A 26,415-nucleotide genomic window follows, 5' to 3' on the forward strand; every position below is an offset into this window, starting at 1 on the left:
TGCCCCTACCACTTCTCATCTAGGGACAGCCAGGAAAACCACAGCTTCACATCCACTGGTCTGTGAGAACCACAGTTGGTATATGTGTAGCCACAAGGGACTACATTTGTGCACTGAAATGGACAAGTATGTTTGCTGCTTTTCCAATTTTAAAGTTCCATGCTGTTAGTCTGTGTTAAAAGTTTGTATTGCATTGCCTGTTGTGTTTTGCTCATTGTCTTTCTGCACTGTTTTTGCCACTCAATACATTTCTATATATTTTTAAGCAAAACTATCTTTATCTGTTCACAACACATATTGGAGAATGTGAAATGGTACTCAAAGCATACAGTACTTGTAAATGTACAGCACCACAGAACTCCTGATTTCAGTAAAACACACAGTAATAGTTATAAATGCATAGCAAGCACTAGACATTTCTTAGTAGCATCCGGAGCTCCAGGTCCAGAGATTGCACAAGCATAGAACACTACTGTGAGTGATCATTAAAGTGCTCTTTCAAAGCCTCCCTCAACCATATAGCTCCACATTGAGCTCTTGTAATGGCCCTTGTGTCTGACTGTTCAAAGTCTGCTCACAGCTGCTCCACCTCCACCCTGGCAGCAGCTTTTCCCCTTTTGGCTCACAGATATTATGCAGGACATCAGAGGCCGCTATGTGAGTAAACACTGTCAGCATCCCTTCAGTCTACCAAAGCACATGCAACCATTGTTCTGCACCTGCTGAGCTGGTAGTTGAATCTTTCTTTGGTGCTGTCGAGGTAGCGGGTATCTGGTTTCAAGAGCTAGAGAAGCAAGACGTAGGCTGGGTCTCCCAGAATCACTATTGGTATTTCAACAGCACCAATGGTAATTCGCTGGTCAGGAAAGAATGTTCCTGCTTGCAGTTTTCAGAACCATCCTGTGTGCTTAGTGATGCGAGTATCGTGCATCTTCTCTGACCAGCCCACACAGATATCAGTGAAGCATCCCCAGTGATCCACCAATGCTACATAACCATAGTAAAATAGCCCTTTCTGTTGATATATTCTGTATTAAGGTGGGCTGGTGCCAAAATAGCGATGTGTGTTCCATCTATCATACCACCACAGTTCAGGGACCCCAAACTGCAAGTCCATCCACGATGGCCTGTGCACATTGCCCAGAGTCACCGTTCTGCATAGCAGGAGATGGTTAATGGCCCTACACACTTGCATGACAATGGCCCCTGCTATAGATTTTCCAACTCCAAAATGATTTCCCACTGACCAGTAGCAATCCAGCATTGTAAGCTTCCATAGTGTGATTGCCACTCATTTCTCAACTGTCAGTGCAGCTCTCATTCTGGTGTCCGTGCACTGGAGGGCTGCAGCGAGCTCAGCACACAAATTCAGAAATTTGGCCTTTCACAATCGAAAGTTCTGCAGCCACTGCTCATCATCCCAAACCTGCATTATGATACAATCTCACCAGCCAGTGCTTGTTTCACAGGCCGAGAAGCAGCACTCCACCATCTGCAACTGCTCCATGAATGCCACCAAAAGCCTTGAATTATTTCACTGTGTTCCTCAGCAAACTGTCCTCCAAGAAATCGTCATGTCCCCCATTGTTGCAGTACTTCCTGTGGATTTGCAAATACATGAAAATTGTGTGTCCTGTATTTGCAGTGCTCATGAGAATAGCACAGACGTCTGCAGGCTCCAGGTTTCTGTCAGAGATGGCAGACAGCGAAAAGGGCCGCGTGGGTTTATGGAAATAAAAAAAGCACAATCATTTTAGGATATGGATGGCATTATGGGATGGAGAAAGGTGCATGCTGGGAACTTGACTCCTAGTTCCTAGAGATCCCTAGGTGAGTCATTTCTATCCCACAACACATTGCAAGAAGTTCCCAAAAGGCACTGCACTGTAGGATGGCATGTGGCACACTGGGATACTTACCCATGATGGAGTCATGCCTCATCCCATACACAATCGCACAGATCATATTCTACATGTACCTACACATTAAAAGCAAAAGGCCACTCAAATTTTTCATGCACACATGTAGAAAACCAATGGAATATTGAAAGCCTGAATTTCCATTCAGCTGATGAATGTATGAGTGCCAATAGTGCCCAGTGAAAAAACAGCACCTTTAAACCGGCATATTTCATCAAATCATCACAGGTGTTCACCAAACTACTGAAGGCAGATCTGTGACCTAAGTTTATATCCCTACCAAACTTCAAGTTTCTACTACTTTGTTGTGGCATTAGAGTTCTTTTGAAAGTTTACAAATAGAGGCAGAGTAGGTGGCCACCCCCCTAGTTAATATTACCAAATACTTCCATTATAATCACCTAATTTCAGTTGCTTATAATTTGCTAAACTTTAATCATGTGAATGGTGGTTTGGTTTTTTTTAAGTTTCAACAAAAATAATCCAGCTGTTCTCAGGAATTAGGTTGGGGGGAAATAGGCAATTTTGCCAATGTTGAACTTTATTTTAACAATTTCTTTGAAAGAGCTCTAATGTGTCCCTACTTTTGAAACTGGAACCTGAAACTTAGCAGGTGATGTTTGTGGAGTTGGGGGGGGGTCTCTTTTACTTTTCCCATTATAATGTATCCAGATTTAGCAGAGTTATAAACTGCTGAAAAACACAAGTTGCACCTTTCTGGGGCTCCGCAGAGCAGTTTGCTAGAAGGAATGGAGTGTGACTGTGGTTCTGCTGTGCGTGCATCTTTTGTATATAGTATATAATTATTGTTTTCTTTAATTAGACCCTCTGTTTACCTTCACTTGGCTCTAGGCCTGGGTAGGTCTTCCAGAGGTCACCCTTGGGCTACTTCCAGGTGCTGGAGGAACCCAGAGACTCCCCAGACTGATTGGGGTCCCAGCCGCACTTGACCTAATCACCACAGGTAAATTTCTTTGGCTTTGTTTAGAATAGGATGGAAAGATGTGACACGGGATCATTTTAACTAGCTCAATCTACTGAACATCTTCAAAAACTCTAGTCAGACAATGCAAATTGTATTTTAACACATGCTAATCTGGTTGATTCAAAACAACTTGCCTTGTCTTAACTTGAGTTTTTGAAGATGTTAGCCTGAGCTAGCTAACACAGTCTTACCTTTAAATGCTGGTTTAGACAAAGCCAGAATGTTAGAATAGACTGTATATATGTGTGAATGCACAGACACAATGTCTGCAGACACTCCCAAGGCATACTTATGTGTGACACTATATGGTACATTCATGTGTGCATGTGCTCATACCTGTGCATCTCTTGCAGAATGGAATTAGCTGTGGTCTAACTGGGGGACAAAAGGAATGGCTTTGTAAATATATCTTGATATTTTATTACCATTTTCTTTCTTGTAAGAGGGAGTTGCCATTTTGTCTGTACACAGTAGATTACTGAAACCTTTAGGTAATAAAACAGTGGGACTTTTAAATGAAAGGGGTTTTGCTCCTCAGTACCCTGCTTTGCTGAGAGAGCACAACTGGGGAAATATAAGGTATATAATCAGCTTCAAAGTTAATTAGAACAGGAGAAAACTGACAGAACAGGATATACCCAGCCTTCAATTTTTACTGCTAGCTCCCCTTTGTTTTTTCCCAGTCTGTGTTATCTCAGCACACCTGCTTTTGCCATTCCAGAGCAAAGCCAGTTAATGATTTAGTTAGCAGTGCATGTTCCTGTCTGGTGTGACTAATGCATCCCAACTGGGAACATATCTCAGGCCAGCCAAATAGAGAAGTTTTATCAAATGGAATGAAATGAAATCTCTGACAGGAGGAAGCTGAAGCCACCTCATTTCTTCGTTACAGGGAAACGTGTGCTGGCTGCTGAAGCGCTGAAGCTGGGCATCATTGACGAAATCGTGGAAGAAAACACAATTGATGCAGCAATCCACTTGGCAAACAAAGTGTCAGGTAAGGGAGGAAGTGTAATAATGACAAGGAGCCCATTGGTGAGGAACAGCTCAGCCTAGTCAGGTTAGCAGGCCAGAAGGAGAACAGCTGGTGCTAACTGGAAGAAGGCCTGCTGTGAAAAGAGCACCCTTGCTCTTTTCCAAATACCATTTCAATCTCCTGCATCTTTGCTGGGTTTTGAATTCCACAGAAAACAAGCTTTAAATAGAGAGCAGTTCTTTTCCTGAAGCATGTCTGAAAAACTAAAATATGCCGGTGAGCGTCAAAGCACTCAACAAATTCAGATGAGGCAGAGAGATGGGGCCAAATACAGTTAAAGATTCCCTATAGCTCATGCATACTAAACATACACCCTTCCATACCCCTGAGGAACAGCACTGCTTCCTCTCCAGGTGGTTTTCTGGGTTGATAAGAGGACTAAGCACACTTTCCATATAAAATACATTCTTGGACAGCCAGGCTTCTTGTTGCTGTGCACAGCTCGGCTGCATAATCAATACTGGCTGCTCTAAAAGAACTCTTGATAATGGCAAAACCCCAGCCAGGCATAATGACCCAATAAATCTGTCTCTAAATGCCCATTTCTTCATTTTTTTAGCAATAAGCTGTTGTTACTTTGCCATTGTCTGAGAAGAGGCTGAGCTGTGGAGAAGGGAAATACATCAGATATGGCAATCCTATAAAGAGGTCATTTAGAACCTAAAGGTCACTAGGCCAAATTCACTGAAGCAGGAAATGTTTTCACCACTGTTCTGCTTCGGTGCCTCTTCTGAGGAGAGCATCGAAGTGAAAATGAGATAGGGTCAGAAGAGGCTAAAATAGGGAAAGAACAAGTTAAAAAATTACCTAGACAAATAGATGTCTTCACTCACCAGGGCCTGATGAAATGCATCCAAGGAGCTGACTGAGGAGATATCTGAGCCATTAGCAATTATCTTTGAAAAGTCATGAAAGATGGGAGAGATTCCAGAAGACTGGAAAAGGGCAAATATAGTGCCAATCTATAAAAAGGGAAATAAGGACAACTCAGGAAATTACAGACCAGTCATCTTAACTTATGTACCCAGAAAGATAATGGAGCAAATAATTAAGCAATCACTTTGCAAACATCTAGAAGATAATAAGGTGATAAGTAACAGTCAGCATGGATTTGTCAAGAACAAATCGTGTCAAACCAATCTGATAGCTTTCTTTGACAGGGTAACAAGTCTTGTGGATAGGGAGGAAGTGATAGACGTGGTATATCTCGACTTTAGTAAAGCTTTTGATACGTCTTGCATGACCTTCTCATAAACAAACTAGAGAAACGCAACCTAGATGGAGCTACTATAAGGTGGGTGCAAAATTGGTTGGAAAAACATTCCCAAAGAGTAGTTATCAGTGGTTCACAGTCATGCTGGAAGGACATAACAAATGGAGTCCTGCAGGGATCAGTTCTGGGTCCGGTTCTGTTCAATATCTTCATCAATGATTTAGTAATGGCAGAGAGAGTACACTTATAAAGTTTGCGGATAATACCAAGCTGGGCGGGGTTGCAAGTGCTTTGGAGGATAGGATTAAAATTCAAAATGATCTGGACAAATTGGAGAAACAGTTTGAACTAAATAGGATGAAATTCAATAAGGACAAATGCAAATTACTCCATTTAGGAAGGAACAATCAGTTGCACACATACAAAATGGGAAATGACTGCCTAGGAAGGAGTACTGTGGAAAGGGATCTGGGGGTCATAGTGGACCACAAGCTAAACATGAGTCAACAGAGTAACGCTGTTGCAAAAAAAGCAGACATCATTCTGGGATGTATTAGCAGGAGTGTTGTAAGCAAGGCATGAGAAGTAATTCTTCTACTCTACTCTGCGCTGATTAGGCTTCAACTGGAGTATTGTCCAGTTCTGGGCACCACATTTCAGGAAGGATGTGGACAAATTGGAGAAAGTCCAGAGAAGAGCAACAAAAATGATTAAAGGTCTAGAAAACATGATCTATGAGGGAAGATTGAAAAAACTGGGTTTGTTTAGTCTGGAAAAGAGAAGACTGAGAGGGGACATGGTAACAGTTTTCAAGTATGTAAAAGGTTGTTACAAGGAGGAGGGAGAATATTGTTTTTCTTAACGTCTGAGGATAGGACAAGAAGCAATGGGCTTAAATTGCAGCAAAGGAAGTTTAGGTTGGACATTAGGAAAAACTTCCTAACTGTCAGGGTTGTTAAGCACTGGAATAAATTGCCTAGGGAGGTTGTGACATCTCCATCACTGGAGATTTTTAAGAGCAGGTTAGACAAACACCAGTCAGGAATGGTTTTAGATAATACTTAGTCCTGCCATGAGTGCACCGGACTGGACTAGATGACCTCTCACGGTCCCTTCCAGTCCTATGATTCTATGAACTCCGCCGGAGCTTTGCACATGAGAGCCAAGCCAGGAATCACTGAGTCAGCACGCTCCTTGGCTGTCCTGGCCACATACCTTTTCTGTCAACACCCCACCTTCTTCAGGAATTGTGTTTGTCCACTTCCACCTCTTCCCAGCACAAAGAAGGTCTCAGACGCTTTGCCCTGCTGCAGCCTCTTTCCTAGTGGACCTTCGGGCCTTGTGCCAAGAGCTATGCCAACAAAAGCTAGCTTAGTCCAAAGGGTGAATCTAGAATTCTAGATGACTGTATGCAGGGCCAGTGCTACCATTAAGGCAAACTAGGCAGTTGCCCCCAATTTTTTTTTACAGCGTTCCTCCCCGAGCATGTGGTCGCTGCTCCACTTCTCCCGCCTCCCAGGCTTGCAGTGCCAATCAGCTGTTTGGTGCCACAAGCTTGGGAGGAGAATTAGAGCGGGGGCAGCAAGCTCGGGAAGGAGGTGGAGCAGAGGTGAGCTGGGGTGGGGGGGTTGTGGGGGGGCGCCCCAGGGCTGGCGGGGGGGACACAAGGTGGAAGTTTCGCCTAGGGCACGAAACTTCCTTGCACTGGCCCTGACTGTATGCACCATTTTTTAACATTATTTAATTTATGGGTTCTTTCTCAAGATCAGTGTTTTGTAGCATTCTCACCTACATTTTGTCCAAGAGCTCTCTAGCAGAAGTGGTCTCCTGCAATAGATACTTTCCCCTCTCACTGTGTTCAGGTTATTTTTAAGTTTTTCAATTTTTATCTTTCGCAACAATCAATTATTTCCATAAGCAGTCCTTCTTTCTCTCTCTTTTTTTGTTCAGACAACCAAGTTCTATGGAAATATAAAACTCTTAGAGATATGTGTTAATATACTTTGCTGTTGGTTCTAAGCAAAGCAAAGAAACTTCTGCTCATCAACCCCACCTGCCTGTTTTAGATGAAGGTTCCATGTTTGTCCCTCCCCTATGTTTTAGAGAAGTTCTCACCCTTCTCAGCAATGTCTTTCCAAGAAGCAATGGATTCACTCTGAAGTATGCTCCAGGTTGATGACCCTGTGTAGGGTCTATACCAGTGTTTATAGCAGAGATCTGTAACTTTGGTAGACACATTGCTAGACTTGGCAAATACTCTGGTTTTCAGCTTAATATTATTTGAAATCAGATAAAACCCCCAGACATTAGAATGCTTATTTTCTTCTCTGTGACAAGTTAGTTATGCATTGTGCAGTGACTGAGAATGGTGAAAGCCAGCATGACCTCAGAGGAGAACCTCAGGACTAGATGAATCATCCAACATTCTGTTCTTTGATGCCATTTGCTTTTGGGATTTACATATCTATTGTCATTACTAGAAAATTTCTATACTTCAATTTCATCCTCAATGACTAACAAAATTAACTCCATGAATACTGTAACAAACAAGGATTATAGCAAGAAGCTCAGGGCTTTTTAAACTGCTATGTACTCTTTCCTTACAGCTTTCATGGTATCTGCTTCAGCTGTCTATTTTTCCCAGACAGCATTTTCAAAGTCAGCCCTGATTTCCCACCTACTCTGAGGATTTGCCACCAAGCCTTGTTGGAGAACACTGAAATCTGAAAATGTGTCAGTACACTATTTAACTGCATAATCCCTGAGCAAGATGAAAGAATGAGCTGACAGAGAAATCATAGGATAGATTTATGACATGGATCTTTGTATACTTGTCTGTCATACTATGGCAGACCAGCAGCATCCATGCCAAACACCTTAAAAAAAGATGCAGCCATCTCAGCTACTTGGTCTGAACTTATGAGCTCAAATTTCTGTGAGTGCTTCCCAATTGGCTCTTGTATCTTATGGGAACCAACAACCAAGTTGCATAAGAAATACCAAGATTTGAGTCCATTATCCTTGCATATAACACTAGGCACACTTTCTGATAGGACTGGTGAAGAACCTTTTTTCACATGTAAGCTGGATAATTGCTTATGTAAAATAACTTGTGGTGGAACTGCTAGAATTTCTATATTCGATCAGATATTTAGCCAAGTAAATGGAAGATCAGTTTCAAAAAGTCAACTTGGAGATTATTTTCCTTCAGAGCTTTGCTGTCTGCTCATGCTGTAGATTTTATGGCTAAAGCTCAGTCTTTCAGATTTCATACTGATAAGTTGGTACTGTGCAAGGCTTCCTTGGTTTAATATAATATGTGCTTAACAGAATTGTCTATACAGTCTTCACCTGTTGGAGGAACATCCTTCATCCACAATGGTTGGTACTGTGCAAGGCTTCCTTGGTTTAATATAATATGTGCTTAACAGAATTGTCTATACAGTCTTCCCCTGTTGGAGGAACATCCTTCATCTAGCGAAGGACACTTACTCAGGTACAGTTTTGTGTATTTAAGGATAAGAATACACAGATACCATCTACAGAAGTAATACTCCACGTTTACTTATTCAGTGAAAATCAAGACTATATGCTGCAGGTCATGTAAATTAACATAGTCTTCAAGCCTTAGCTTTTTCAGCCAAAATAAATATACTTACTTCTGAAAATATCCATTATAAGAAAGGAACAGAGACTACATTGAAAACTACAGACATAGGTGAATTTCTTGAAGAGCTGCAAGCTGTAATTTATAAGTGGAATGTTCTTTCATGAGGCTGGGGTTTTTTTTGTTTTGGTTTGCTTTTTTTTAAGTAATGGTCCCGGCTGCTAATTTAGCACTGCATTACACAGTCTGGCCACTGGATGGCACCAGAAAATTGACATTCAACTGTCACTTGGCTATTCGCTTGCTCTCAGTGCAGGAAGGCACATATTCTTCAAAGACCAGCCACACTGGGAGCCAAGCAGAACCTGAGGCAGATTTGGGTCAAAGCAGCACCTCCTGGCATCAGGCTGTAGGTGGGAAAGAGGAAGTCTGAGTGCCCATTTGCCAGGTGTGGTGATGTGTGTCTCCTGTCTGAGTAGAAGGGTGCCTATGGGTATCACTGATACAATTGCAGGGTAACTGGGCAGATCCTGACTCTTCAGTGGTGACCATTGGAGGTAGGCACAAACCAACTGTATCTCTCAACCATCCTCGGGGGATATTCCCAGTAGCCTTGCCTCTTTTCAGTCCCAATCTGAGGCTCACCACTGTGGCTGCCTACTGCTCTAGACAAAGAGGGATGCACATACTGCCCTCTTGAGCCAACTAGTGGTGTTCCTGGCTTGATCAGAGGTGAGCAATTGAGAGCAAGGGACGGCATTTGTCCCTCTGATGGATTGGGGGCACTGCCTTCCTTTTATGTGCTTCCTGTCTCTGGTGGCCTAGGGAGTGGGGACCAATCTTAGCAGCTGGTCTTCAGTCCCTTGTCTGGAAGTTCATTGTGTTGGAACCAGACTGCGGGGTTGGGTCTCGCACGTGGAGCCGAATAATTTTTCAAGAATTTAGGCACCTATCTCTCTTACTTTAATGGCATGATAGTTATGGTTGTTGCAAATTTTACAGATCGGGACATTTTACATCCTTGGCTTCTAATTGGTACCACTTAGAATATAGCTGCTGGTAATGTATATCTTTCTTAGCTTTCATTGGCTGAGGGTTCTTGTGCCCTCCAGGTAGCTGTGGCTGACAATGCTGCCCTTTGTCCCCGTTTCCCTTATTTTCCTTACCAGGCCAGAAGTGGCCTGGGCTGGTCTCTCCCTCACAGGTTTGGATTTGCGTTATTTCTCATTGTGTTAGTAATTTGGTGCTGATCGTTTTCGTTATTTTTATTGTGATAGTAACTACGAGCCCCAGTCAAGGACTAGTCAAGGCCCCATTGTGCTTGGTTCTGTACAGACACAGAATAAAAAATGGTCCCTATACCAAAGATTTTACAATCTAAGCAGGGAGTTCTGTTATGATAATCTGATCAGGTTGCATAGGTGCTAGAACTAAGGTGCTGGGGATGCTGCTGCACCCTCTGGCTTGAAGTGGTTTCCATTTTATACAGGGTTTACAGTTTAGTTCAATGGTTCTCAGCAGCCCCACTATACAAATTGTTCCAGCAGCACTGTCAGGGTGTTAAATACTTATGTTTTGTCACCAGTGCAAAGAACTTTATTTGTCCGGTCTTTAGTCTCGATATTCCTAACTACAAGTGACAGTCACTGCCTTAGGGCTATGCTGAATGTCTCCCATAGCATATGGTAGCATCTCTTTCCATGGGCCTTCTCAAATCAACAGAAATTTTATGTAAAATCTCTTAGTATAGCTCATCAGTATCAGTTGTTTTCAGTTATTAGATCCTCCCACAAATCCCGAAGTACAGTTTTGAGTAGCAGATGAAAACCCACTGTATATATGGCCTGACATTGAGGACTGCAGATTTGCAGGTAAAAATTGTAGATTCAGGAAAGGAGAATAAATAAGAATAAAGCTGGAGAAGAATGAAACCATCCAGTTTTGGAAGGTTGAACCAAAATCTGTTCAATCTCAGTCAGAAATCTTTCTTCAGATATACTCTGAAGAAAAGCTGAGCTGCTTGCACAGGAGGTATTTTTCCTTCTCTTTTTGGATTCTTCACAAGTTTTCACTAAATAAATTTGAACTTTTTTAAAAAAAGCTCTTTGTTTCCTGGCTGTCTAACGTATCTCATGCCCAGGAAATCAATCTATCATGTGCCTAGTATTTTTCTCAAATGCTCTATTGGCTTGAAAGAAGAACTGGAGCTGAGATGGGCAGCTGCCATTATGGCTCCACTAGTGTTTCTGCATTTCAGCAGCTCATATGGAGTGGGCACTACTCTACTGCTTTTCTGTCTCTTCAGGCTGACAGGCCAGAAAGGCAGCTGCACAAGCTTTGTCATAGCTAAGATGATGCCATGAGAGTGGAACAGCTGGGTGGGCAGATTCTAGTAATCTGCCATCGTTGAAGCAAATGCTCTCCTCTGGTTGGGCTGATGCTGCAGGGGCTAAGAAACTCCAGTGGAAGACCACAGAACTATTATGCTTCTCTGGGCACCAGGCAAGGAGATCACAGCCAGGTGTGGGTGTCTGTAACTGCTCCTGTCTTTGAGCTGATATCATAAGTGGTAGCCCACTGTGAACTACTCTGTTGTGTTTGGTGTGGCAACGTCCAGCATTACGTCTCAGGGTGCTGGAAGGGCTAATTACTTAATGGTCTGTACAATGCTGTGATGCTGTAAAGCACCATGTGAATCCTTAGCAGCATGAATGGAATGGATCCTGAGGTTCTTATTTTATTTTTCTCTCCATCTTTAATCAGGCAAACTTCCCCTGAGAACACAGGGAGTTTGTGTGAGTGAAAATGAAATAAAGACCTGAAGAGTTTGTATTTTTGGAGGGGGTGCCTGAAATGTAACTTATTTTGGTCAATTAAAATCCCTTTGTGCCATCACCATAGCAACCAGTGTCTTTTAATAACTTATGCACTGGTGTGACTCTGATTAGCCCCTTGCTGGTGTGTAGACACAAACTGCCCTTGGCTATTCATTTATTGCCCTCTGGTAGAGTGTAATCCTGTTGAATGTTCCCAAAAGTGTCATGGGAAATTCATGCTGTTAAGTCAGAATTAATACAGAAACAAATGACATTCCCAAATCTTTCACATGAACACCCTGTGGACCAGACCCCTAACTGGGATGTGTCTGAGTAGTAAAGTAAATTGCAAACTAATTACTACTACAACACTGGAAACGGATGTTAGCAAAGGGGTATGGGAAATGGAGAGATGGAGACAGAGAATACTGCATGCTTGGTGGTTTATGCTCCTGAATCGGTGAGCATCAGAAATTGAGGAGAAGTGCTTGCTTGGAATTTTGCCTTGCTGGAACATCTGGAGATTGTGCATTTAGAGAATCACAATTGTGAGAGAAGTCAGGAAATGGAAGAAGAGTTTTAGACGTTTTACAAATTACTCTCCAGTGTCACGTGAAATTTTTACACACCAAGCATCAACCGAACCAGCAGAAGGCATTGACTTCCATGTAGAAAGGAGAAAAAATCTGTTGTCTACCAGGAAAACGGTAAGCTTGCCAGTTCTGTAACTATATTTCTCAACTCTCCCACTCAGGTCAGCCATTAAATTCTCGCAGACTCAGTCTGAAGCAGGTTCAAAGTCTGCCCAACATGGATGCCATTCTCAGAGAGGCTCTTGTGAAAGTGAAAAAGCAGGCTCGGGGGTGTCTGTCTCCAGAGATGTGTGTCCAAGCAGTCAAGGCCTCTGTGCAGCTACCCTTCACAGAAGGTATTCGGAAGGAGAGAGAGTTGTTTAACTTCCTGTTGCCCTCAGGCCAGGCCAAAGCACTGCAGTATGTGTTCTTCGCACAGAGAGCAGCACAGAAGTGGACAACATCCTCTGGAGCTTCCTGGAAAACTGCTTCAGCTCAGCCCATCCAAAAAGTAGCTGTGATAGGTAAGTTGGTGAGATCCAGTGTGCTTGCCAGCAGGGCTGGCTCTAGGTTTTTAGCTGCCCCAAGCAAAAACATTTTTGGCTGCCCCGCACCCCAGCCCTGGGCTCCCCCCTGCACTCCCCTGCTGCCCCAGCCCTGGGTTCTCCCCCTCCGCCTCACCACCCCAGTGCTGGGCTTCCCCCTTTCCCCCCACCAGTGCCCTCCCCGCACCTCCCTGCTGCCCCAGCCCTGGGCTCTCCCCGCAACCTGCACCATCCTGCTGTCCTAGGCCTGGGTCACTGGTAACTCACTCCCAGGGCGGGTCTTTCAGCAGGAATTTTGGATGTGCACAGAACACAGACAAGATTGGTTCCCATATGGTTACAGAACTGCAGTAAAGTGGAACAATTTTCAGCTTGTGTGATTGGAGGATATCTGGGTGCATATTATAAGACTGTCCTACATAGATGAGGCAAAGTTGAGGTGCCTTTATAGTTCTTTTGTTTCACTCTTTCTTTCTATGGGGAATTTGCCAATGCAATATCACTGTCTTCCTTTTAAACAAATAAAACTTAAAAAAAAAAAGGCAATGGCTGTTGAAAATAGCAATTCCAATCCTAAAAACCACTGGGAAGCATTTCTTGCTCAATTTTATCCTACTTTTTCTACAGTAAGTTACAATGGATCATATATTTGATTTGGGAGAAATGAAGTAACAGCTGCCTGAATTGAGCTTAAGCACTCCTGAATTTTGAGGTTGTTCAAATCTGGAAGGCAGGTGCTAGATTCCCTTTCTGAATATTAGCTAAATCTGGAAAGGAAAAGTCAATTTCTGCTTCTATGGCTCAGAAGTGGAAATCCTCCTACGTGCCTGGTACTGTATCTAAAGCTGCCCAGGTCCAGAGCCTCCCCTCCCTTACTTTTCATTTTAAATTCTAGTGGGATCCACATACCTCCCTTGCTAGGCTTCAGATAGAGAAGGGCACTGTCCATTTAGTCCACCCAATTCCTTCTTTAGGGGCTGCAAGGTGAGGTCACACCAGTATCCCTAATCCAGTCTGAAGGAGATACCTGGGGCAAAGCCTTCTATTCCATGGGCACACTTGTTCCCCATTCACAGTGCTACCCCTTTCCACTCACAGCAAGCTGCAGCATGGCTCAGCTACCTCACTCCCTACCCCTCCCTTTCCTGTTGATAGCTGCCAAGGGATTGCTGGGAAATGTAGTTCTTTCCCCGCTCCAGGGCTGGCTCTATAGGCAGGGAGCTAGGCAAGGAACTACAGCTCCTAGAGTCCCATGGGTTCTCAGCTCTCATGCTGGATCACCAGCTGCTCCGTGGCTCCGCTTCTGGAGGGTTGTGAGAGGGGAGGAAGTGAGCTGGGGAAAAAAAAAAAAGATGGCCTGAATGCCACCCTCTGCAAATGTGCTGCCCCAAGCACCTGCTTGTTTTGCTGGTGCCTAGAGCTGGCCCTGCTTGCCAGCATGGCAAATGCCAGTCTAAATGAATTGGAGAAGTGTGGCGTTTCCCAGGAGTGCTGGGAAAGGAAACAATGGAATAATGTTGAGTACCTTGTAGGACCATGGCAGCCCCAGGAAACTTGAATGACTTCCTACAACGGGGTTCTGGGAGCTGCTTTGGAGTCCTGAAGCTGCCCAGCTTCCCCCTTAATTTACTCTCCATTCCTTCCAAAGGCCTCATTGCAGTAAGATCTTACCTTTGATGGAAGACCTGAGGAAGAGTCCTCTGGAGGCATCAGTGCCTCTGCATATACCCTCCAGGGATACCCGCTTTCATGGAGGCAGAGCTCCTCCAGCCTCCCAAGTTAAAACACACAAGATTGGTATATTCTAGGAAGGAAAACTGTTAGTACTAACTGCTTGTAACAGTATAAACCTCTGCTAGTGAGGATTGAGGTGATCCCATAGTATCAGATCATTTCTGTGTGCTCCTACCTCCAGCTATCCTGATATCACTTCAGCTACAGATTCATACTCAGTTCATATATAGATGATTTCATTTTGAAATAGTGTTGTCCTGAGAGCTTACTTAATTCCATATTATAAACAGAGATCTGTATGAAATTCTTCTTCTTCTAGTCCAGTTTTGTCATCTGTGAGTGTGTGTGTATAGAGAGAGTGAGTGTGTGTTTGTCAGAGATATATTAATACAAAAATGTTTTGTTGACAGCTGCATTTTAAGAAGCTTTCATCTCATCATGATCCACGCTTGCCATTTTGCACCCTACCCCCGGGAAGATAATGCTTTCATTAAATTTTTATAAGTGCAATTTAAATAAAACCCTTTGATGCACTGCACAGATCTAAAAAAAAAACAAACCACCACCAACCTTCTGCTCTGCATGTTGATTGCTACACTCTGTGTAAAATGGCTAGATAAGAATAGAAAACTGGGAAAGTGTCCATTTCAATTTTAGAGATATCCAGTCAGGTTGCCACTGTTTTTCCCCGTCTGGTTATCATATACAGGATCTTCATTTCCTGCAGTGCACTCAGAGCCCTCTTCAAGCTCATCTCCGCCAGAAGAAGCTACAGATGGTGTTTCTTGAACTGTCCCTTTTCCTCATTTGTTTTGCTGAGTTAATTAATGTCATATATTGAATGGTCATTTACTACATGAATCTTTGGACTTTAAGTACTGTACTTAAATCTGTACTTAAATCTTAATCTCTCAACAAGCTCATATTAAATTGTCATGAGGTCCTTCACTGGTGAGATGGCATTTATGCAAGCAGCATGGAGTACTATTGGGTCTATCTTGTTATTCATTGCTGAGCAAAATGATTGAATTCATGTAAATATTATTTGTCCTATCCCATTTTGCATTTTTGTAAGAAGGAATAGGTGACAGGAAGCAGAGCTTAGACTTGAGATTCTCTGCTGTTTGGGGGATAAATCCCACTTAGATAAGAGTCATTTGCAAAACCTCACTCTTTCATGGAAATTCATCGGCTCATAGATTTTTATGGCCAGAAGGGGCCACTGTGATCAATGGAGTCTGACCCCCTGCATAGCACAGGCCATTGGACTTCTCTGAGTTAATTCCTGCTGTGACAGACTGACGGTGTCCTGAAATATGCTGAACAAACCTTCAGGAATTAAGATAAACTTTACTGAGTTAAATTAAACCTTATTGAATGAGGGTTAACGCCTTTAGGGTAGATTGTATCAAAAATATAATAGTGTATGTGTTCTTGTGGCATTGTATGTACCTTCTCCAGTTGAGAAGGGGATGCTAATGTACTTCCTCCATTAGCAACCATTTGAAGCTACCCTCTGTAGAGATATACTAGTTCAAACTGGTTTCTCCAGGGACCAACTGACAAAGAAAGGGTCGGATACATAGTCTGGTTTTTAAGTGGCTCAGGGCCTTCTCCCTGATCCAGCAAATGGACAGGACTCCAGGACCATGCAGGGCCCCAATCCTTAGGGTAGGGTTGGAAGGGCTGGATGATTGTTCTGAGCTGAAGCTGTGATTAACTTGTAACCACAAGGAATCCCCCTTGGGTGGGATACTGAAGGTCTTCTCTTACCAGAGCCTGTCTTAGGAGTGAGGTTAACTCTGATAAGCTTTTTAGCATGCATATAGATTCTTTTTATTGTTTTTAATATATTTTCTCTGTAAGGCTTGTTACCTTACGAACATAGCAGGTTTGCGTGGGAAGTGGTATGTGATACCTAACAACTGTTTCTGAAGAGAAACCAAGCAAGTCTATTTGGGCAGATTGTGCTAGGGATGATACAGTGAAGGCAGGCAACTGTACAGCCTGGGAATACCCCAGTCAGAAGAGAGGGGGACACCTGTCTCCACCCAGGAAAGGCAACAGCAGAGGCGCTAGAAGCCTGAGACTGGGTACCTATGCTGGACTCTGGAGGGGAAATACTGATGCGATTGCCCTGAACTGTGGCTCCTTCTTCAAGTCTAAATACTGTGGTTGACCTAGAGCACATCTACTAGAAAGTCATCCAGTTTCCTTTTAAAAGTTCCAGTAATGGAGAATCCACTACATCCCTTGGTATATTGTTCAATGGCTAATTACCCTCACTTTAAAAATTGCACCTTAGTTCTAGTCAGAACTCGTTGAGGTTCAACTTCCTGCCACTGGATCATGTTAGATCTTTGTCTGCTCAGTTGAAGAGCCCATTATCAAATTTCTGTTCCTCATGTAGGTACTTACAGACTGTGATCAGGTCACTGCTTAACTTTATCTTTGTTAAACAGATTGAGCTCCTTGAGTCTGTCACTATAAGCCATGTTTTCTAATCCTTTAATCATTCTCATGACCCCTCTCTAATTTATTAACATCCTTCTTAAATTGTGGACATCAGAACTGCATGCACTATTCCAGCAGCAGTCACCACAGTGCCAAATTCAGAGGTAAAATAACCTCTGTACTCCTGCTCAAGATTCTGGTTTATGCATCCAAGGATCACATTAGGCCTTTTGGCCACAGTGTCATGCTGGGAGCTCATGCTCAGCTGATTATCCACCATGACCCCAAAATCTTTTTCGGAGTCACTGCTTCCCAAGAGAGTCCTCCATCCTGAATGATGGCCTACATTCTTTGTTCTTAGATCAGGGGTTCTCAAACTTCATGACATTGCGGCCCCCTTCTGACAACAAAAATTACTACACAACCCCAGGAGAGAGGACTGAAGCCTGAGCCCACCCAAGTCTCACTGCCCCAAGCTGGGGACAAAGCCTGAGTCCCACTGCCCCAGGGGGACGGGGGGGGGCGGGGAAGGAGGGCAAAGCTAAGGGCTTCAGCCCCGGGTGTAGGGGCTTGTAACCTCCCCACTGCCCAGGCCTGAAGCCCAGGCTTTGGCCTCGGGCTTTGGGTTTGGCCATAGGTGGTGGGACTGGGGCTTCAGCTTCAGCCCCAGGCCCCAGCAAGTCTAATGATGGCCCTGGCGACCCCATTAAAACGGAGTCATGATCCACTTTGGAGTCCAGATCAGCAGTTTGAGAACCACTGTCCTAGATGTTTGTCCTCACATTTGGCTGTATTGAAATACATACTGTTTGCTTGCACCCAGTTTACCAATCAATCCCAATCAATCTGTATCAGTGATTTGTCCTCTTCATTATTTATCACTCCCCAAATCTTCAAATCTTCATCTTCAAACTTTATCAGTGATGATTTTATGTTTTCTTCCAGGTCATTGATAAAAATGTTACACAGTATAGGGTCAAAACCGGATACCTGCAGATCCTCACTAGAAACTCATCGGCTCGATGATCTTTCCTCATTTACAATTACACTTTGAGACCTGCCAGTTAGCCAGTCTAATCCATTTGAAATGTGCAATATTGATTTTGTATCATTGTAGTTTCTTAATCTAAATGTGTGAGGTACCAAATCAAATGCCTTACAGGAGTCTAAGTATATTACAACTGTGACAGAAATGGCAATGTCCTACAATATCTTTGGGAGATCTTACCGAATTCAGTTGATGTATCTTTGTGGCGGAGGGATTGTATGTAATTTCATGAGGGACAGTAACCACAGCTCCTCCAAGATCTAAGAACAAATGAGGGTCATTAGGCAAATTCACTCAGATTGCGACATCTCCAAAGAAGTACCACCATCTGGAGAGGCTCACATATATTAGTTCAAACTGGATTCTCCAAAGACCAACAAAGAAAGGAATTTTGGATAAATAGCCAGAGTTTAAACTGATTCAGGACCTTATTTCTGATCTAGCAAATGGACAGGATCTTCTGTTCAAAGGGGAGGGAACGGTCCCTGTGGAAGGATTGGAAGAACTGACACCTGCTAGAGCCTAAGGTTGAAGTTGAGGTGACCTCTGTTTTCACTGTAATGCTTTAGGAATAAATGTGTGTGTTTAGAAAGAGTTGTGTGGTAAGTTGTAATTGCTGGCAATTACAGCTTTTCATACCTTTCGGCTAGAAAGCAAAGCATACACATGATCTGTTTAGGCACTCTGGCTTGCTGGGAATATTAGAATGCAGGGAGGGAACTGTACAGCCTGGAAAATGCCTGGTCAGGGAGGGAGTGAGGCATAGGTCTCTGCTCAAGAGAAACCATGGCTGAGGAGTCAGGAGTCTAAAAGTGGATGCCATCAGGGAATCGCAACGGTGGAATACAGGTGCAGTTGTCTTGAACTGTGACAATATCAACACTGTTACCTTTATCAACAAACTTGTTATCGCATAAAATAATGATATCAAGGTGGTCTGACAAGATCTGTTTTCCCTAAGTCCCTGTTCATTGTCATTCATTCTGTTTTTTAATTCATTATTAACTGAGTGCTGTATCATCATCATATCATTGCATAATTTTGCCCAAGTTCAATGTCGTACTGACAGGCCTATAATTACTCAGGTCATCCCTTTTACCTTTTTAAATTTTGGCATAACATTAGCTTACTTCCAGTCCACTTAGAAGTTCCCTGGTATTCCAAGACTTATTAAAACCAATATTAATGGTCCCAAGAGCTCCATGGCTAGGGCTCTTAAAACTCTTGCATGTAAGTTTTCTGAACCTGCTGATTTAAAAATGTCTGACTTTAGTAGCTGCTGCTTAACATCCTCCTGAAATATTAGTGGAATGGAAAGACAGTCACCATCATCATATGATATGAACGTATCATCTGGCTTTTTCCCAAATACAGAACGGAAATATTTATTGAACACTTCTGCCTTTTCTGCATTATTATTATTGACAGTTCTACCATTTCCATCTTCCATAACATTGTTAAGGTTCCTTTTGCTCCTGATAAACTTTTTAAAAAATACTCTTCTTATTGTCCTTAACTCTTTTGGCTATAGAATTCTCTTTTTGTTTGTGATGGGAAATGCACTTTACACCAACCCTGAAGGGGTTAAGGTGGCTCAGAAAAAGCTAGTTAATCTTAACACTGGAGGGGAGAGTTAGGCTTGACTGATAAGGCTAATTGATGATGAAGCTCAGCTACGGCGGGCAACCAATAGAATGACCAATGGAAGGGGGTGGTAGGCCAGACAAGAGCTGATTGCTACCCACAAGGAGGCACCAGAGTGGTGAGTGGACCCTGTTACAGTGTCCTTTTGCATCCCTTATCCATTTTCTACAGTTTCTAGCTTCTAGTTTATATTCATTGCTAACAATTTCCCCTTTTTCCATTTTATATACATGTCTTCTTTCTTGCAGTTGTTTTGGCTCATAATTGTTTCCATTAGAAACTGGCCTTTCTAAACCACCAAGTTTATTGATTACTTGCACGTAAGCAACCACTAACTTTTAGTTCTATGATCAATTCCTCATGATCTATCAAGGTGAAGTCTGATATAGAATCCCCCTGGATTGGATGCAATACTATTTGAGTTAGAAAATTGTCATCTATAACTTATAGAAACTCCAGTGACATTTTTAGTATTGGCAGCAGGAAACCTCCAGTACATGTCATTTAGATTGAAGACCCTCATTACAGCCCAGGTTTTCCCCCCTGCACATTATAGATTAGTGCTCAAGGATTGTCACTTGATAAATTGCCCTGTTCTGTTCATTCCCTCTGAAGCATCTGGCACTGGCCACTATCGGAAGATAGGTCACTGGGCTAGATGGACCATTGGTCTGACCCAGTAGGCAATCGGTCTTATTTTTTGGTCATCCTATCTCCAAGTGTGATTTGGTGTCCGTAGCAGACACCCCTCTTGTGTTTTAGCCATAGATCCATATGATAACAAGCATTCAAGATAATTTACTTCCTAATTGTCAGAGACTCAGAAACAGGCAATACCATTTTTGACTGAGTTACTCTCCGTCTCCACTTTTGCCCACTAGACCCTTCCTAACCCAATTATAACCATTGATTTTAATATTCCAATCATGCAAATCTTCCCACCTGGTTTCAGTAATACTGTTGTCATAAATATAAAGGGAAGGGTAACAACCTTCCTGTATTCAGTACTATAAAATCCCTCCTAGACAGAGGCACAAAAATCCTTTTATCTGTAAAGAGTTCAGAAGCTCAGGTAACATGGCTGACACCTGACCAAAAGGACCAATAAGGGGACAAGATACTTTCAAATCTGGAGGGGGAGGGAGGCTTTGTTTTCTCTGTTCTTTGTCTGTCTGTTCCATGTGGCTTTTGCCGGAGACAGATCAAAGAAGCAAGCAGTCCAACTCCTATAGAGTTAGTAAGTATTTAGCAAGGAAATGCATTAGATTATCTTTTGTTTTGACTTGTGAATTTCTCTGTGCTGGGGGGAATGTGTATCCCTGTTTTTTCTTTTTGTAACTTTAAGGTTTTGTCTAGAGGGAAACCCTTTGTGTTTTGAATCTGATTGCCTGTGAGATTATCTTCCATTCTAATCTTACAGAGGTACTCTTTTCACCTTTTTTCTTTCTAATAAAGTTCTGTTTTTTTTAAGAATCTGATTGGTTTTTTTAGTATCCTAAAAACCCAAGGCTGGTCTCTGCTCATCTTGTTTATTCTCAAGCTCCCCCAGGAAAAGGGGTGTAGGGTTTGGGGGGATATTTTGGGGAAATAGGACTCCAAGTAGTCCTTTCCCTGATTCTTTGTTTGAATCACTTGGTGGTGGCAGCATTGCCTAATCCAAGGTACAAGGGAGAATTTGTGCCCTGGGGAAGTTTTAACCTAAGCTGGTAAAAATAAGCTTAGCAGGTCTTTCATGTGGGTCCCCACACCTTTACCTTAAAGTTAAGAGTGGGGAGGGAACCCTGACACTGTCTACATCAAATTTATGTTAATAAATGAACAATTCCAATTCTTTTTGTTCATTACTCAGGCTCCTAGCTTTGGTGTATAGGCAACTAAAGAATGTATTCTTTTCATGTCCCTTGGTGCTTTGACATCTTGATTTTGTACTAAATGAATGCTCAATGTTCCACGAAACCAAAACCCTCTATCTTACATTACTGCCCTGGCAGCAGTTAACCTCTGGAATGTCTGACTTCCATCTTTCTTTGCTCATGAGACAGGAAAGGTCTCAGAGATCACTTGAATATTCTCCTTCAGCCCCATGCTGAGTTCTGTAAAGTTGTCTATAGTCTGCAAGGTATCCTGTGAAACAATGTCATTGAGGCCAATGGATTCTTGCCTGTTGAGTTCAGAAGCCTAGTCAATCTTAGAGTGATGTCGCATGTCTTGGCTCCAGTAAGGCAGCACACCATCCTGCTATCTGCCTGTTCTTTGCAGAATGTTCTTTCCATTCTCCTTTGCATAGCATTCCCATCTAGGTATTATCTGTCTTCTGTGGATGGCTGGAGATCTCTTCACAGGTACACTTGATAGTCTTCCAGCTTGAGCTGAGCAGCCATTCTCAGGAATGTCCAATACACCTGTTCCATTTGACTAGCTGTCTCTTCAGAGACATTTTCTGCAGTTCCCATGCTGAGAAGCTGATTGGATAATTTTAGCTGTGTGGAATTCCTTCCAGTCCTCTCTGGTAGTTACAGCTTGCCTGTCCTCATTGCCTCCGACAGAGTAGAATGCCAGCTCGATCTCTTGCTCTGGTGGTTATTAACTCTCTGATTTCCACACTCTCTCATTCTTTGGACACCAGTTAATTTCTTCCTTAATTCTGGGGTGACGATGCTTCCTGAATCTGGTTGTTCCAGTACTCTACATCCTCTCTGATGCTCTGCAGTGTCAGTCTTTGTAATTCCAAACAAGAAATCTTTCCTTCCAGCGCAATCACCAACTCACACTTTGTACCCAGGAAGTCCCTTCTGGCTTCAGGCAGGAAAAAAAACATTCCCCATCTGTTGCAGGTTGCAATCACTGATCTGTTGCTGGCCATCACACTATTGAGCATAGAACTGTACCTAGAAAGAGAACCTCTCATGCACCTTCCTGTGAACTCCATACAGAAGTCCCCTGTTTGCCCCTACTGTTCACCTGCTATGTCACATTAATAATTTCAACCAGAAATATTAACCCCAAATAATCATTGAAATGGAGCAGCCTCAATTTACATCAGTCTGCCAGCATTTGTTCTGCATGCTTTTAAACATACCACTGGAACAATACTTGCATATTCTGAACATGCCACAAAGCATTTCCCTGATGTAGCATTTTTAATGTAATTGTACTTTTAAAGTCAGATTACAATTTAATATAGTTTGAATTTAGTACCTATTTCTGTAATATACGGAGTCACTCTATATTAGTTGTATCTTATATGACTGATCAATAACTGAAAACCATGATTTGCTCAATCTGCCCAACAAGTGGATTTGTCATGTACATATTTATTGTATAATGAAGTGGGTAGAAGAGTAGTTTTTGGCTGTATGGCAAAGAACTGAAAGGGGGAAGATCTGATGTGGTGGTTGTATTTTTGAGGAAGACATGAGCCTGCTGCTGTTGGCATTGCAATGGGTGTGAAATATGCTAGGACAGTTCTGATAAGAGCTTGGTTTATTATTATTGAGATAGCTAAGAGGAAATGAGAGAAGACAGCCCTGAATCCCTGAGCACACAGTTCCGAGGAAGCACCCCAATCCATACAACTTGGAGTGTTTGCTGGTCACATCCCTGGGTTTCTGATGCTGGAGACTGCATAGTTCGAGGTGCGATTCAGTCATTTTGGACCATCTCAGCAGAAGTTACTTTTTCTTTTTCTTCTTTCCCCCAGGTCCCTCCACACCCCAGAGAGTCCTGACGATTCTCTACCATTTTTCTGTTCTGTTATACTGTCATGACGGAGTGCATTCACTGCTGGTGGCACTTCCTCCTGGTCGTTCTGAGGATTAGCTCCAGCCAGACATTGCACCCTCCTTTGATGGTGTCTCTTCTGTCTTCCTCTCACCCTGCAGACCCCTCTTGCTCCAGGAATTGCAGCCTCCTCCTCTGGAGGACTGTCATTACATGGTTTCCCCTTCCTCGTGTGTGTCTGAGTGTGTGTAATCAAGTCTTTCCAGGACAAACTGTCTCAGGCAGTCCACTGTCCTCTACCTGGCGTTTGCCATGTCCCCCTTCTCTGGGTTCACCAGCCTTCCAATTCCCTTCTCCCAGGAAGTAACTATGGACTACTCTCTAGCCGCTAACACACCTCCCTTCTCTCAAGGAGTGACTGCAGCCTACTTCCCTACAGCCCTGTCTGTTGCCAACTTCCTGGTTTTATAAATCCAGCTCAGCTCCTCCCCCAGCTGGACTTCATCAACCAATTAGGCCCTAGCACTTCCTGGGTTTCCTCCAGGTGCTGCCTATACAGTAGATTAATTGGCCTAATTTACCCTCTCAGGGCAAGTGTGGGGAGTACACTCCATCACATATACACCTCTACCCTGATAGAACGCTGTCCTCGGGAGCCAAAAAATCTTACCGCGTTATAGGTGAAACTGCGTTATATCGAACTTGCTTTGATCTGCTGGAGCATGCAGCCCCCTCCCAGCCCACCCCGGAGCACTGCTCTACCGCGTTATATCCGAATTCATGTTATATTGGGTCATGTTATATTGGAGCAGAGGTGTACATTCTTCCTCAAGATCACCAGCCTTACAACCAAAGAGGATCTAATGGTGTCATCAGCAGATGCGCCTCTTAACCTGCTGAATGTCCAAGTCTCCCCATGTCTCGACCACTCAATTTTAGAAAAAAACCCATAAGTGTTATCCCTCCTGGGTATTCTAGTGTAACAAGGCTCCAGATGTTTCCACTTCTCTTACCACCGTGCTACTGAAAACTTCCTTTCATACAGGCCATTGAAGATAGTAACGTGGTAACCAACTATTCTGGGCCAAAAATGAACTTGGCAAGCTCAGGTCTTATCCATGGGCTCAGGTCTGCGTCCTAGAGGATGAAGTACCACAAGGATGTCTCACTGCCTAGGACAAAATATAGTCTTTGTGGCTCACCAGTGGAAGATCTGAGGTCCTGATGCCGAATCCACTTTCAAACCCCTAGTTGTTGACGAAAGATCTGGTGGAGGTGGGAGGAGGGGCAGCAGGCTGGCAGCATGTTTTTGGTGTTAACATCTGTATTCTGTATGCATTAAGTTTATGGGAATGGACAGAAGGACATGTACAATCATTTTAAATTACTTTACCTTTGTTGGTTATGTAAATGAAATTTTAGTGGTATGTTAACTTTGATTATGATGTTACAGATCTTATTTTTCCAACATTGGAGCCAACACAGGCATAAATAAGAGTTCTGCTGATATTTCCCATCAGAAGTAAAATGGCTGTGTTTGAAAACACATTTTCAAAATCTTTGTTCTTGTTGTCAAGATAGGAAATGTTTTGCGTAGCACGTTTGTATGTATAACACGCGGTAGAGCCACATCAGTGATGACAGGCTGCTTGTGGAAAAAATACTCCACCTTGTTTGACCTGCATTATGGAGACTTGGCTGAAATTATGTCATCAGTAAAACAAGCTCATTCTTCATAAAGCAGCTTTAGATTAATTTTTTAATCCCCTTGGTTTGTGTTTCTTTGTTTGGCTGATAGACTTTCATTTGAAAACCCAGTCCCCTGGATTTTGGATTTAAAAAAATCATTTTGATAGAATTACTGCAGACCTTGTCTAGTTGTGGCTTTATTCTGGATGTTAACAGTGCTCACATTCAGAGTTCCCCTTTGCTTTATAGGAGTGCATGGCACATGAAAAAAACCTTTAAACTCCACTGGCATTTTACTTTTTATGTGGTTCTCAGACTATTTTTGATTTATTTATATTACTGTAGCATGCAGGAGCCCTAGTCATTGTGCTAGGTGCTGCGCAAACCCAGAACAAGACTGTCTCTTCCCCAAGGAGCTTACAGTCTAAGTATAAGAGACAAAACATGGAGAAAGACAGGGGAGTACAATGAGACAATATGAGTGATAGGCAGTGGGCCAGTAGCCCAACCATTGTCAAGTTTTTTGTAGGCATTGCAGCAAAGAAGAGTTTTTATGAAGTATTTGAAGGAGGATATTGAGTTAGTTTTGTAGATGTTTACAGGGAGCTCCTCCCAAGCATGAGGAGCAGCATGGAAAAAAGCACAAAGGTGTTTGTTTGAAAATTTGACAAATGAGCAATGGAGGCTGGCATCATGGACTAGTTGAAGGCAAGAATCAACGTTTCAATAGCAAACAAGAGAATGGTAGGGTGGGGCTAGGCCATAAACAGCCTCGAAAATGAAGACATGTAACGTATGTCTGATGTGCTAGAGAATCAGGAGCCAGTGGAGGGATGCAAAAAGCAGGGGCGACATAGTCAAAGAAATAAGCTAGGGAACTGATCTTTCCAGCAGAGTTCTGAATGGATGTGAGTAGGCCAAGATGGCATTTGGCAAGAACAGGGAAAATAATGTTGCAGTTATCAAGGTGCAAGATGAGAGTCTGAACCCAAGTTTTAGAATTGAGGATGGATAGGGAAGACCGTTTCTGAACAATGTTATGTAGAAAGAGTCTGCAAGATTTAAATGTAGCCTGGGTGTGAGGATGTAGAGAACAGTATGAGTTGAAGATGACAGCCAGATTACAGGCCTGAGGGACAGGCAGGATGGTGGTAGTGTCCACAGTGGTTGAGAAAGAGGGTTGGGAGGGAGACTAAGAACTCTGTTCTAGCCATGTTCTCTTTGAGCTGATGGCTAGACATCCATAAGCGTTTCTTAGCCTTAACCAGTGAAAAACACTCAAACAGGTCTTAAAAAGAAAGCTTTATATAAAAAGAAAGAAAAAGGACATAAAATGGTCTCTGTATCAAGGTGACAATATACAGGGTCACTTGCTTAAAAGAAAAACTGAATAAACAGCCTTCCCCAAACAGAATACAATTTAACACATTCCA

At 42.9% G+C, this 26,415-nt stretch overlaps 2 protein-coding genes across 3 annotated transcripts in view; both read left to right on the top strand.

The window, feature by feature from the left end:
* The window catches only part of EHHADH (enoyl-CoA hydratase and 3-hydroxyacyl CoA dehydrogenase), a 50,693-nt gene that overhangs the window by 18,091 nt on the left and 6,187 nt on the right, over nt 1-26,415 (top strand). For both annotated transcript variants that reach the window (XM_050965438.1, XM_050965439.1), the window contains 3 exons: nt 2,772-2,883; nt 3,797-3,901; nt 12,331-12,672. In XM_050965438.1, the coding sequence (XP_050821395.1) occupies nt 2,772-2,883; nt 3,797-3,901; nt 12,331-12,672 (559 nt within the window). The remainder of the gene's footprint in view (nt 1-2,771; nt 2,884-3,796; nt 3,902-12,330; nt 12,673-26,415) is intronic.
* Nucleotides 18,974-26,415, top strand: part of PPP2R3A (protein phosphatase 2 regulatory subunit B''alpha) — a 767,863-nt gene continuing 760,421 nt past the window's right edge. Inside the window, exon 1 of the mRNA XM_050965378.1 lies at nt 18,974-18,978. The gene's annotated coding sequence lies outside the window, so the exon portion shown is untranslated. The remainder of the gene's footprint in view (nt 18,979-26,415) is intronic.

Source organism: Gopherus flavomarginatus, chromosome 8, assembly GCF_025201925.1.
Source record: "Gopherus flavomarginatus isolate rGopFla2 chromosome 8, rGopFla2.mat.asm, whole genome shotgun sequence".
In the NCBI taxonomy this organism is placed as follows: domain Eukaryota; kingdom Metazoa; phylum Chordata; order Testudines; family Testudinidae; genus Gopherus; species Gopherus flavomarginatus.